The sequence below is a fragment of the Tetrao urogallus genome (assembly GCF_951394365.1).
Source record: "Tetrao urogallus genome assembly, chromosome: 3".
Classification (NCBI taxonomy): Eukaryota; Metazoa; Chordata; class Aves; order Galliformes; family Phasianidae; genus Tetrao; species Tetrao urogallus.
The window spans coordinates 75,542,043-75,556,814 of NC_136815.1; the positions used below are offsets into that span (position 1 = coordinate 75,542,043).

Below are 14,772 nucleotides of genomic sequence, written 5' to 3' on the forward strand. Positions count from 1 at the left end.
ATTAAAACAAAAAAAAATCCACCTCATTATTAAAGGCACAAAAAGCCTTTTATTGTGTTTTCATTGTAAATGAAAACCTTTTTTTCAGAATTTTCTAGGCAGAAAGGGTGAATTATAGACTTTTTTATCTAAATCATTCATAACAATTTACATTGACTTACTGATTAAGCAAACCCTTACTAAGACAGCAACTATTTTTAGTAAAAAAAAAAAAATAATCCCAAGTAAGAGAGAGTAGGCCACTTTATCTAGTAATATAGACATGAATTCCACTAACATTGACCAGGTCACAGATTACTTCCTCAGTCTCTATCACTTTCCTCTCCACCATACATATCTGCTAATTTTTTAAACCGAGGTCCCCAGTCACTGAGGTAATCATAGTCTTGGTTGCCATCTGTGGCGAGTGATTCCAGGCTGCTGAGTGAATTCGCTATGGAATCATTTCCTTCATAAGCATACGTTGCTAATGAATCATAAGGAGGGGCAGCTGGGTCTGAATCATTTTCCTTTAGTCTTCGATGAATAAAATCTTGAACATCAATGTTTTCCCAAAGTGGTGCAGTCCGTCTTATCTGAAATATAGTTTCTGGTAAGACATCTCTTCTCATCTTACTTTCCTCCCTTGCTTCTGGATTTCTCAGTGTGCCAATGTCAAAAGCCTGGGTGTCTTCTTCCCCACCCCCTTCATCATTGTATGTCACAATGTTGTCTCGAACATCATCCTTCGAGATGATCAAGGGTTCTTTCTTCCTCTGTCTCTTGAGGGCTGCAAACAAGACAACTAACACTGAAAAGAAACAAAAGACGAAGGAAGAAATGCAGAGTTAGAAATGAAATATATGAGAAAATATTTTCATTATCTGTTGTACTTGAAATGTCAAAAGATTTTTAGTAGGGAAATAGGTACAAAAGCTGAAGTTGAGGTTAATAAGTAAAAATATTATCATTTGTGCAGCAGCCAAATGTATATGTTCTTTTAAACCTATGGGAGCAATGGTTAAAATATTATGTATTCCATGTAGATAGATATACAAGTTACTATTAAGCTAATGTTTAAAACTGAAGAATGTATTAAAATAGATCATCCTATAGGCATTTGACTTCAGCTTTACTTTTGTGAAGTACTGCCTTCCTGGCAGTTACTAAGGGCAATGTTATAAAAAAAAATTAGTTGAATCTCCCAAACAAAAACAATTCACTCTCTTGAAAGCTAGTGATTTAGGTATTCCTAAGCGCATGATTCACTACTGAAAGCAGGATCTGCAAGTTCTCCTGAAATCAAGAACCTGAGAATCTTCAGCTATCAATATTATTGACAAAACTGTTTTTTTTTTTCTTCAGTGACTGCAGGAATTGAAATCTGATCTCTGCTACTGTTTCATCCAAAGCATGATTCTGGTAGTTTAAGAAATACTGGTTGAATAAGACTTTGTTTTGGAGAGGTAAGAATTGGCACTAAGCTGAGCCTCTACAGAGGTAGATGAGAAACTAAAGTCAAGCTTTGTAAATACATTCTGCTGGTTAAATGCTATTGATTTCAGTAGGAATTCAATACTTAAATGCATTTAAAAATCTGACCCTTGCTCCAGTATCTGAAGTAAATAGGAAAGGCCAACAAAATCATCTGTCAGTGAGGCGTAACAGCGGATGCCAAGCCACACTTAAAGGCATTAGAGCAGTATATTAAACCTTGGGAGCAAAGTTTTTTACTCTAAATGACTTGAGTGATGGTGAATAAAAAGAATGGACATACTGAGGCCTGAGGGGGGAACAAAGATCCTCTGCATGTCATAGTACAGTGCTGCAAATGTAAAGGGTCTTCTGTTTGTGATTTTGTGAGTGTACAGGAAGAATCTTTTTCAAATTTTTTTCTAGTACTAGACAAGGAGTAGTCTATTCATAAATTTAGTAACTTCATATAAAAGAGGGCAGCTGTAAGGGCAGAACACTAAAAAATTATTATGAAAAAGTACAGCTGGGTACTTAAAGCTTCTCCTGTGACAGGCACAGTCACGCCACTCTACTGTCTGAACATACTTCTTGGTGAATAGTATTTAAATAAAGTTACAAGAACTACATCAGCTGTAAGCTAAGAATTTTGTTTAGCTGAATTCCAGCCTTATTCTATTTCGGCTTCAGCTATGTCTGTAGTGTTAAGCAAAGGAGGGTCTCTGACCCTGGGTCCACAAGATTCAATCTGGTCACGCTTGTTTTGCACAGTGCAGGTCCCTGAGGCTGTTCTGTCTCATGTGGTGTTGCTATGGTTCTAAGGAGCAATGATGATCTTGATTTTTATTTTTAGTTCGATGTTTCTGTACTAACACACTGCAGCCTACTAGAGTGGTGTATTCATAGTGAGAGAGTATGTGTTTTGTGGTATATATTTCATGTTCTGTGTTATCACATGAGAGAGGGCTTTGAAGATACAGACACCATCGACATGGTGTTAAGAACTGTGCAATCTGGAGAGCCAGATCTAATTAGAGCTTGCATCAAGATTGATTGCTGGGAGGTGTGCCCTGCAAGTTCTGCTGCTCAGGCTGTGCTTGGACAATGTCCTGAGGAAGTAAATTTGGATCAGGCTGAAAACAGGAATGCAGTGATGCTCAAACCTGAACATTAGGAATAACTGTATTATCAGAGCTCAAGCAGTCTCCCTTCAGAGATACAGTTCCCAAATATGTAGTTCTGTCTCCTAACAGCCTCTGTGGTCATCTGAACATTTACTGGAGGTACCCAAATCCACTTGATCTTGCTAGCAATCCAAATACTGACAAAATTATATAACCTTACACCTGTTAACTTCTCACTCCTCCCTTGGCAATCTGCACTGGCTGAGATGGGTGGGAAGCAGATGAGATCTAACATAGAGATTGACTGGAAAGTGGAGACAATGGACCTCTTAAGGAGGCATTTTTGGCCAGCAAAACCAACAGGCTACAATTTCTGTGCTCTTAACAACATGTTATGAGCTACCATTTATTCTAATTCCTTCAGATATTCCCTATTTTTTCAAATGCTGCTGCTGTCCAGCTACCCATCTAACTTTTGTGCTCAAACTTTATTTAATCAGCTGTACTCACTACCACTTGCAAGCAATTGAACATTTCTCTTCTATGCTTTTGAGCTAAATATTTCCTGAGTATAAAAATTACAAATCATTCATGATTAAATAGCTGGTATAATTGATATTTTTCTAATCATGGAGAAGCATATCACTCATCTTCAGGAAGATGATTTTCAGAGTCCTGGATTAAAATTACATTCTGTTCATAACGTAAAATATTGCTCTGATGTGCACAGTATCTGCAACTGAACTTAGATTTTTAAATTTCTTTTCCCAAATAATACCAATAGTCTCATTGTTTCATTTTTATTCATTCTTACAAATTATGATGATGAATAACAGCCCACATTTGTTCCTTTTCCCCTCCAATCTCCTCTTCCATCTTAGAAAAGATTTCTTACAAAGGATAAAAGATTGCATTAGATATGAAATATTGCTCTGCAGTGTCATATGAATAAGGGGTTGCAGAATATCAGGGGTCTAGAAGCAATCAGTCCTTGTGTTGTCAATCATATGTCACCCCACAGGTACATACCCAGCAGGATGATGATGCAGAGGAGAATGGCAATCAGTGCCCCTGTGCTGAGGCCAGCAGGAAGGAGCAGGGCCTCTGTGTTGCAGGACTGCATGTTCCCTTGGCTGTCACAGGCACAGACTTGGATGGTTAGGGTGCCAGTGCTGCTCTGAACTGGGTAGTCATTGTCAAATATTACGATTGGAAGGTGATAGGTACTTGTCTTACTTCGACTGTATCCATTTCTTCTAGTTATAATTCCTGCTGTGTTGTCTACAATGAAAAAGCAGAATAAATGTTTGTTACAGGGTGAACACAGGATGGTATTGGGGCAGGGGTAATAGGGAAGCTGGCGCTGATCAGCAGTTACCTTTGTTGTCTATAATGGAGAAGTTTGGATGAACAGCAAATTCTGGCACCAACTCAAAGAAAAATTTGTGTCCTCGAGGAGGTTCATCTTTGTCAACTGCACTCACAGTCTGTATCAGCTATAAAGAAAACAGTATTTCATGCTTTTTTCTTTCTTAAGAGATTGTGTTCATTTTAAATGAACTCTCTGATACTCATGTCCAGTGAAAATCTGATGAATCTCTGTAAGTAGGCACAAACTGATGTCCTAAGCCAAATGTTCCCCACATAAACACAGGAGAGGTTCCAGTAAACAAGTTGTTGCTTTGTTGTTTAAACATATAGCAGAGAATGAAAAAAGGACAAGTCTTCACTGTGAGACTGCCATTTGCTTTGATTTGTACTCAGTATCTTGCAGTGGTACAGAAACAATTGCCCTTCTAAATAAGACATAAACCTCCTGTGGCCTCATATAGCAACAACACAGAGCAGTGTGTAAACCAATTGTTAAGTGGGTCTAATTCCCAGTCTACCTCATCTGCGCCTGGTGATAAATTGTAGTACTGCACTGGCAGGATGCTCAGCTCTCCTGAGGTAATAAAGGGAGATACTTTACTCTTTCCTAAATTGAAATCTCTGGCTGTGAAGTTTTACAGCTGTAAACAAGGGCACTCAAGCCTTCTGGGGGCAGTGGAAACAGCCCCAGCACAGCATCAGAGCAGAAAAGATTGAAAAAGAAGGGCCTCAACAGTGATTCCATGTTGCACAGGTTTTCCTGTTGCATAAAAATAAGTGCAATTATGTGAACCTGATTATATATAGACACATGCACACTAGTAATTTGTCTTTTTTTTTTTCTTTTCTCTACCTTGCTGCTACTGGAGGCTAAGGAATACAGCTGCAGAACTGCAGAAGTAGAAGCTACCTGAGAACATCCATGAGCAGAGCTATGACTTGCAGCAGTTAGTACTGTGTGTGAGCTGTGTAAGGAGTTGTAATGCAACAAACTGTTCAAATGATTGCTATGCCCCTTGCACTCTCCAGTGGATACCGTGGATACAGCTGGAGAATGGCCCATACTCCACCTTGAATTTCAAGGGTATGTTTGAGTTCAGAAGATGTCATCTGAAGATGACAAAGCTCATTGGTGTGAGAATGAGAGTAAGCTTCTTCCAAGGATGCTACAACTCAGTACAGCTGTGTTTCTGTAGCACCTAAACTTAGAGGCAGAAGGAGCTCAGCAGTCTGACTTGATTCTTTTAAAGCTATGAGGGAGCCAATGCCTGATTTGAGGTTTTCAAGAGTTTCCAGTGCATAGGGTGTCCTGAAATTCCGCAAACATCAAAGCCATTTGTTATCAAAGGCTTACTTCATGCCTTGTTTTTCTGATATTTCCAGGAAGAGTACAGCATGAGCCCTTCAAGAAATACAGTAATTGACAAGAAACACTGATAGGATTTTTAAGCTTAAGAAATAAAGTAAGGAGCAGCTTTTTTTCTTGCAGACTGCTACAGACATCACCTTGAGTGAGAGTTGAGCATAATGAAATTTGGATGAGTATTAGCATTTCTCGGGATGAAACTCTATTGGATGAACACAATTACAGGGCTGTAATATTCAGAAACTAGAAATCTCTACACAATGAGCATTCACCTATTTTTCTGGTAAACCTTGGGATACTTTAATTACATATAATTACAGTCAACTGTTACATAACAATTAAAAACAAAAAACAAAACAAACAACAACAGCAAAAACAATAGAGAAGGCCTGAGTTCGGGTAGTTCACTTCCTAGGACCTTCTTCTAAAATAATTAAAAGAGATTTTTTTATTTATTACTATTTTATTTCTATGTTCCTAGGTATCCTGTCATCAGAAATGGACTCGAAAGGGAACGTGCAAATATCAGCACTGTACAAGAGGAAAAGAATATGCTGAAGGTAGGATTATGCAGTTTATTTAAGCATGAATAAAATAATGACTATATACTAAGGTCTCTTCACTTCTAGAGCATTTGATGATCATTCATCACCTCACTTTGAGTGTTTTAGTTAGTTAGTTTGGTTTTTAATCAATTTCTCAAGATTAAACAAACTTTAGTTAAGGACATAGTATTCTGCCTATGTCTCTGATTCTGTCCCCTGTTTCCAATTTACAGTCTATTCCTTTTCTTCCTGTTACTATATGCTTCTGAGAGTGGCCACAGAGAGAGTAAGATGAAGACATTGCTTTGCTTTAAGTGAAAGTGGAATATTATTATAACAAAACACACTTTTGATAGATGTAGAATATCAAAATGAAAATATTTTTTCCCTCAAATTTTTATAAGTTTGAAAACACACACACAAAAGTGCTAGAGATGAGTTAGAATTAAAATATGTGGTAATATTTGTGCAATTACTTGATGAAAAACTCAAGGATAAAAAAAAATCCTCATGTAATAGCTGCCAGAAATTACTGTTGAGAATCTTGGAGTTTTTTGAGATGTAATCAGTGGGATGTTTATAGGATCTGGATTTTATTCCCTTCATGTGCAAATGACATGGGGGAGGACAATTATGCCAGGCATAGCGAAACCTAATTACACTGAAAACTTATTGTTGAGGATAAGGCTGAAGGAGAAAACAATAATAACAACAACAGCGGAAAAAAATCTTTTCATCTGCTCAAACTATTGGCTGCATAAATTGTGAACCAGCTGTTTTTTCATCACGAAAGATTTGAGAATAGAAAAATGAAAAAGGATGAATGCAGGTGATTTTTTTTTTTTTTAAAAGAAGGTAAAAGGAAATTAGAAATGTTATCTAATTAAGTTTTTGCTTGTTTGTTTGTTTGCAATACAACTGTAAATGAAATAGATGGATGTTAGTGAAAATCACTGCAGAAATTAAAAATATGAGCCTATTTTTATTGTGCATTAAATCAGTTATTTAAAAAAAGAAATAGTACTGATTTGTTTATATTTTGCAATTTTATGATGAAAATATATTCTTCTTCCATTTTAGGGCAATTGTTGAGTTATGATCACATGTCTGCAAGACCTCAGAGAAAGATCTTCAACATTGTAGGATTTATGAGGGAAGCCCTACTTCAGGAAATTTCCTTTTACTCAAATGAGTCAAGCTTATCAGCGTTAGAGGAGAAAAGAAGCATTCTCATTTTGTTTTTTCTTCCATTGTTTCCAGGAGAAAGAGCCTAATTTGGAAATACAGCATTATTGCCACTATTTTAATGTCAGTGTTGTGTGCACTTCTCTGCACTTAAAGAAATAGACATTTTTGTGTTACCTTTGAGGATATTAAAAATACAAACTTAGACACTAATAATTTCTCTTTTATATTTGGGACAAAATGGTTCTACTAACTTGACAATGTAAGATGAGTTGTGAATGATGAAATATTCTTACTGGGAGAATATATTGGAGAATTCTTTTCATGATGAGACCAGAGAATCTTTCTAAAATATTTGGGCCCATTTCCCACTGGAATCTATTTTTTAAATATGACAATGGTTTGGTTAGAATATTGCTTTCATTTTTTTTAATTCTTTTCTCCAGAATACTGTTTTTCAAAGATCATGACTGACACAACATTCAAAACTGTGACTAGTTTCTCTTCTGGCTATTTTATAGCCATTTGCATTAAGCTCTGGAAAAAGAGAGAAAAAAATGATCAGGAATGAATAGACTACCTCATAACAGATTCCACAGATGTAGTACATCCACAGACACTGACTGCTCTATAGTTTGATTCATGCTCCTTCAAATACAGGAAGAATATAAAAGCTAGGTGGGAGCATTCTGAAATAGTAAGAGTCCCTAATCACTTCAGAGATGTTCCTGAGGCTGCATCTGTAGACACGGATTTGAACAAGCAAGAGTGTTGGGTTATGGACTCACTCTTAGGACTGTCTTCAAAAGGAAAAGAAGAAACATTAAAGCAAATGTTAGGCTAAAAGTACATCTTCACCTATACAGATATTTTAATAAATAGCACCAGCTAGCCACCTTTTAGGTGAAGTTTTCAGCCTGAACTGGTTTGATACTTCGTCCATACAAAGCACAGTTGCAGCTTGGCTCCAGAGCCCATACTTCAACAATACAACACAATGCTTCAGGCATTATTAAAAAGTTAAATGAAGAAAGCTGAACAAGATGAGGTGAACAGATGAATTCACATTAACAATTTCTACCCAGAAAACAAAATTTGAGATAATTTGAGTGTCTACTGAATAATCTGCTGCTAATTATTTTTTTCGAACAGAAGCATACTGGTGATGACTGTCATGTTTGAAAATATGTATAAAATGTTTTAATTTTTTTTCAAATTTTTTTCTGTTAAAATTCACTTTAAACAAGACGGTGAAAAATAATGTCACTTGCAGAGGAGTTTAAAGATGCTCTGCTGTTTTAACCAGCACCTTTGTGAATTTTTAACAATCCATTTGTCGTATAGCATGAAATTTGTATCTCCAGTGACTGAGAAACAAGACCTCTGATGAATGACATTATTAGGAGAGAGACTTCACAGCAGGATCTGCTGAATTTTCTTTTATTTCTTTTGTGGGATTACAGACTGGCAGAGGAATAGGCCTTGAATCCGGTTGAAATGTTTGGGCTTATGTTCTTGTTACATTACATTCTTAGATAAACCTGGATATTGTACAACACTGAGAAATTTTTCAAATGCAATTTTTCTACTTTGGTGTGCTTCTGAAATAAGTTTTTAAAACATCACTAGACACTTGAGAAAGGGACATTTTGTTCTTTGTTTTTGTCTGACACTTTTTTTCTGAAGTGACTTAGGAGAGAACAGAATAAATCCTGCATCTTGGAGCACTGGCTTTGTCATTTCTTGAAACATATTAAACTTCTTTTGTGTAGCAAATAATTCTGTGGTGTTTGATCTCAACAATATATCTGCAATAAGCTATGAAAAATACATGAGAGTCTGTTTTTGAGAGATCAGAATGTAACAGTTTACACATACTGTAGTGAAATGATAGAAGAGCAAATCTGTGTCTCTCCCGTCCTTTCTCTTTCTTGTCCCTTTTTCTGCCTATGTGATCTGGTAGGAACAATCGAACTAACCTTGAATACACTGCTAATGCAGCACAGTGGGAAGTGATTGGGTTCAAGATCTTGCGGAAGATTAGAAAGCAGCCACATTTCTCCAGGACTAAAGTAATATTGTTCACAGAACGATAGATTCATAGAATCGCAAGGTTGGAAAGGACCTACAAGATCATCTAGTCCAACCGTCCTCCCACCAACATTACTACCACAAGCTACTAAACAGTATCTCATAGCTCTTCATTCAGACACCTCTTGAACACTGCCAGGGATAGCAACTCCACCATCTCCCTGAGCAGGCTGTTCCAATGCCTGACCACTCTGTGAGAGAAAAAGTTCTTCCATATGTCTAATCTAAATCTCCCCTGGCTCAACTTGCAGCTATTTCCTTGGGTCCTGTTTGTTGCCTTGCAGAAGAGGCCAAACCCCTCCTCACCACAACCTCCCTTAAGGAAGTTATAGAGTGCAATGGGGTCTCCCTTGAGCCTCCTCTTCTCTAGGCTCAACAATCCCAGCTCCCTCAGCCACTCTTCATAAGACTTGTGCTCCAGACCCCTCACCAGTTTCGTTGCCCTTCTCTGGACAAGTTCCAGGGCCTCAATGTCTTTCTAGTGGTGAGGGACCCATAACTGAACACAGTACTCAAGGTGCAGCCTCACCAGTGCTGAGTACAGGGAATTGATCTCCTCCCTGCTTCTGCTGGCCACACCATTTCTAATGCAGACCAGGATGGCACTGCCATTCATGTTCAGCCAAGCATCAACCAGTGCTTTAGGTTCCTTTCCTCTTCACAGTCATCCAGCCACTCAGCCCCACGCCTATAGTGTTGCATGGGGTTATTGTAGCCAAAGTGCAGGACCTAATTCTTGGCCTTGTTGAACCTCATCCTATTGACCTCAGTTCAGTGATCCACTTTATCTAGATCCCTCTGGAGGGCATCCCTACCCTCAGGCAGATCAACACTACCTCCCAGCTTGGTGTCATCTGCAAACTTAATGAGGGTATGCTTAATCCCCTCATCTAGATCATCAATAAAGATGTTCCACAAGATAGGCCCAGTACTGACCCCTGGTGGACACCACTTGTAGCAGATCGCCAGCTGGATTTAACTCAATTAACTACTACCTGTTGGGCACGGCCTTCTAGCCAGTTTCTTACCCAAAGAAGGGTATACCTGTGCAGGCCACGGGTAGCCGATTTCCCCAGCAGAATAATGTGAGAAACCATGTCTAAGACTTTGCTAAGTCTAGGTACACTACATCAACAGCCTTTCCCTCGTCTACCAGTCTGGTCACACAGTCGTAGAAGGAGTTGAGGTTGGTCAAGCACAACCTGCTTTTCATGAACCCATGCTGGCTGGGCCTGATCCCCTGGAAACCACGCACGTGCTTTGTGATCTTACCCAAGATGATTTGCTCCATAACTTTCCCTGGTACCGAGGTCAGGTTGACAGGCATATCATTCCCCAGATCCTCCTTACAGCCCTTTTAGTAGATAGGAGTCACATCGGCAAGCCTCCAATCCTTTGCGTCCTCGCCAGACAACCAGGAGCGCTGGTAGATGGTGGAGAGCAGCTCAGCAATCCCACTCCCCCCAGCTCCTTCATCACCCTAGGGTGGAGCTCGTCCATTCCCATGTACTTGTGACAGTCCAGATGGAGGAGGAGCTCTCTGTCTCCACCTGAATGATCAGGGGTGTATTCTGCATAGCATCCCAGGCTTCCAAATCAGGGCGTAAAGTGCCCTGACAATAACTGATCTGGCTATTAAAGGCAGATGTAAAGAAGGTGTTGAGGACCTCAGCCTTCTCCTTATCCTCAGTGGTCACATTCCCCTCTGCATCAAGTAAAGGATGGAACTTCTCCTTGGATCTCTTCTTACTGTTGATATATTTATAAAGGGATTTCTTATTCTCTTTTATTGCAGTGGGCAATCTGAGTTCAGGCTGGGCTTTTGCCTTTCTAACTTCCTCCCTGCATATCTTAACAACTTCCTTGCAATCTCCTCAAGTAGCCCATCTCTTCTTCCAGAGGACATAGACTCTCTTTTTCTTCCAGAGTCTCAACAGTAACTCCCAGTTCATCCACATCAGTCTTCTTCCCCTATGGCTCACCTTACAGCATTCAGGAACAGTATGTTCTTGTGCCTCTAAAGATTTCCATCTTGAGGAGCATCCAGGCTTCCTGGACCGCTTTACCCTTAGGGAGCAACTCCCAAGGTACCCCTGCCACAAGCATCCTGAACAGTCAAAGTCCTCCCTCTTGAAGTTCAAGGTAGTAGTTTTGATAGTCACCCTTCTGACACCTCCAAGAATAGAGAATTCTACAATTTCATGGTCACTCTGCCCAAGACAGTCCCCAGCCTTCACATCTCCCACCAGTCTTTCTCTGTTAGTGAAGAGCAGGTCTAGCAGGGCACCACCCCTTGTAGGCTCTCATACCAGCTGCGTAAGGAAGCTATCTTCCACACACTCTAGAAATCTCTTGGACTGCTTCCTCTGCGCTGCATTATATTTCCAACATATATCAGGGAAGTTCAAGTCTCCCACGAGAACAAGTGCTGGCGATTGTGCAAATTCCACAAGCTGCTCATAAACTGCTACATCTTTCTCTACATCCTGATTAGGCAGTCACCCACCAAGATATCATACCTATAGGCCTTCCATCTTATCCTTATCCATAGACATTCAATTTTGTCATTCCCAGTCCCAAGCTCTTCAACATCAAAACACTCTTCAATATAAACCACACCACCACCCTTCCTTCCTCGTCTATCCCTTCTGAAGAGCTTGTAGCCATCTATCACAGCACTCCAGTCATGGGAGTGGTCCCATCATGTTTCAGTAATAGCAACTATGTCATAGCTAGTCTGTTGCAAAATCACTTCCAGCTCCTTCTCCTTGTTGCCTATGCTGTGTGCATTAGTGTAGATGCACTTCAGCTGAGTCATTGGTCTCACTCCCAGCTCAAGCGTTTTTCCCCTAGCCTCATCTCTGGTGAGCCCTGTTTTGTCCCTTTCCCCCATCATAGCTAGTTTAAAGTTCTTTCAATCAGCCCTGCTATCTCCTGTGCTAGGATTCGTTTCCCCCTTTGAGATAGGTGGGTTCCATGCACTGACAAGAAGCCAGGGGCTGAGTAAACTGCCCCATGATCAAAGAACCCAAAGTTTCTGCCTCGACACCAGCTTCTGAGCCAATTATTCATTACTTGTGCTTTCCAAGCCTGCCCCATGTTCTTCACTACCCCTAAAGGTATAAAACAAAAGATCACTTGTGCTCCTGTACCTTGAACTCAATGCCCTAAACCCCTGAAATCTCTTTTCATATTTCATAGGCTTCTCTGAACAATTTCATCACTACCGACCTGAAGTATGAGTAATGGAAAGATATACCCCCAAAAGAATTATCAAATACCCCCAAAAGAATTATTTCAAAATCAGTGAAATCCTAAGTGGATGCCTAACTTGTCAACGTAGTGCTTGTGCAATCTCATGTGTTCAGGTAGTGCTCCAGCATGTGCATCACTACAGTGACACATGTGGGTAAGATTGAATAGACTTCTGATCCTGGCACATTATGTCTTCAGAAATGTTCTAAAATACCCACAATGTAATGAAGTTTCATGTTTGCTAAAGCAAAACAACTTTTACTCTTTGGCTCTGGGCCAACCATATGCTGACAGTTTTAATGCAGGGCTGAATTCTTTACAGAAGTTGGAAAGATTTTAATTAAACTACTGTTCTTATTTTAAAAGTGAGACAAATAGGGAATTTGTGCCTCTCATGAAATCAATAGGTTTCTACTTGGAGAAGAGAGGGACAACATACAGCTAGTTGTGACTGATAATTAGCAACAACCACATTAAAAATGCGTTATCTATCTTCTTCATCTTATAAAGGAAGCAGTGTATGGAGAGTAATGAAATGAAAAATCTGCCAGCTTTCCAAGAGAGAAAACAAATTCTTTCCCTGTTCTGATGCTTGAGAGCCCCTAAATGGCAGGAAAGAATATAGCATCAATGCTAAAAAGCAATTCAGGTAGTTTTCTTGAGTATTATCAGTAGATGTTGAAATTAACTGAATTGTTGTCACTAACTTGCTCAGTTTATTCAACCTCCTTTTCAAGTAAATCTTCCTAGTTTCCATGGAGAGGATTCATCCTCTAATCCAGCTACAAAGACACAATTAATTCCTGTGACAAGGGCATGAGAGAACTTGTACCAGAGCCTTCCCTACAGCAGTCCCTGGGGCTCCAGCACACCATTAGAGGATTAGGAGTTTTTAAATTCTGCAAGGGGAAGGCTGCATCATACTCCTCTATAGCTTGTGCATTAGGCAGTGGGACTCGCAAGGTGACAGATCTATTCCAGCCTTATCAATGCTATTGTTTATGCATCTCTAGTGACAATATTTCTCCCTAATCATACCACTGTTATCTGGAGACAAAACAGTGGCAGAGGAGGAGGAGACACCCTGTAGGATTTTCTTTCTGAAAACACAACAAATGGAGCCTCTAATATCAGCTGATGTAGAGAATGAGTAATGTTACTAGACAGTAGAGAACAATATTTGATCATTCTGACTGCTTCACTATGCAACTGGGATTTAGAGAGCATGGTGATTAATAGTTGGGCACAATTAAAAAAAATAATAATCTTTTAGAAATTAACTAAATACATTTATCTTCTCAGTCTGTCTCTTCTGTTATGGGCACCAGATGTCGAAGCACTGCTCTGATGTGTGAAGAAGCAATAATGACTCTAATAAGAAAGTATTTTTAGGTGATATTTAAAATAAAGTGTAGTACTAATTGAATGCATATTAATTATACTTACTGGGGGCTGCTAAACATGAGCTATCTGGAATTTAGCATCTATAACCCAAACATTCCAGTTTGCGTCTCTATATTCACTGTTATTTTTAGGTCCCAAACTAAAAGTATTCTCATGTATTAAAGTTTATTTGTTTTCTGAAACAGTTTCAAATACAGGTAAATATCCAGGTGTAAATTCAGATGCCTGCATGAGGAAAATAACTGTTAAAAAATAGAAGAAAGGTCTAGTTCTCCCATCCTTCTGCATCTACATTTGATGCGTACTCTCTTTCTAGTATCTGCAGATTTTTCCAATTAAGGAATATAATATCTGGAATTAAATTGATACAGTAGATGGACGGAAGATCTAAACAAGAAAACACGTAATTCACAGGCCTTCTCATTTTCTCATGGCTATTTTTAGAAAGGCACTGACTTCACTGGAAAAGTAAATGCAGTTTTCTATGTTATTGGGTAATTCATCAAGTATTCTAGACTATTTGGTGAAAGAAAACTGACAAGAGTTTTGACTGTATTGAACTAACTGATAATATTCTACATGATTAATTTCATTGAAATAGTACTACTAAGCTCTAAAGATTTCTTTGTGTTATTCAATTAAAGTATATGACCTACTTTGCTATCAGCCATTATACTAAGATTTTAAGATTTCTTTGTCTCAATTTCATCTTGTGCAAAGAAATTTTGTTGCACAGTCAGAATTTAGGTCATGTGCCAACCATTCAAATCAGTGACTAGAATTATCTGAATGTATTCAATCTGAAGAAAAAAATAAATAAATGAGATTGTAGATCATAAAAAAATATGAGGTTTCAATAATCAGAAGTTGAGAGAAAGGCTTTTCTCATTCTATAAGTATTGAACTATACACTTATATGACAATTAATGTTGTCGGCTATGACAGTATGTTCTGATCATAAGCTTCAGTTGTTTTGAAA

At 38.7% G+C, this 14,772-nt stretch overlaps 1 protein-coding gene across 1 annotated transcript in view; it reads right to left on the reverse strand.

The window, feature by feature from the left end:
• Positions 1–302: 302 nt before the first annotated feature.
• Positions 303–14,772, reverse strand: part of CDH9 (cadherin 9) — a gene marked incomplete at both ends in the record, with an annotated part of 60,457 nt that continues 45,987 nt past the window's right edge. Inside the window, 3 exons of the mRNA XM_079533712.1 lie at positions 303–790; positions 3,606–3,857; positions 3,955–4,072. Coding sequence (XP_079389838.1) covers positions 303–790; positions 3,606–3,857; positions 3,955–4,072 — 858 coding nt within the window. The remainder of the gene's footprint in view (positions 791–3,605; positions 3,858–3,954; positions 4,073–14,772) is intronic.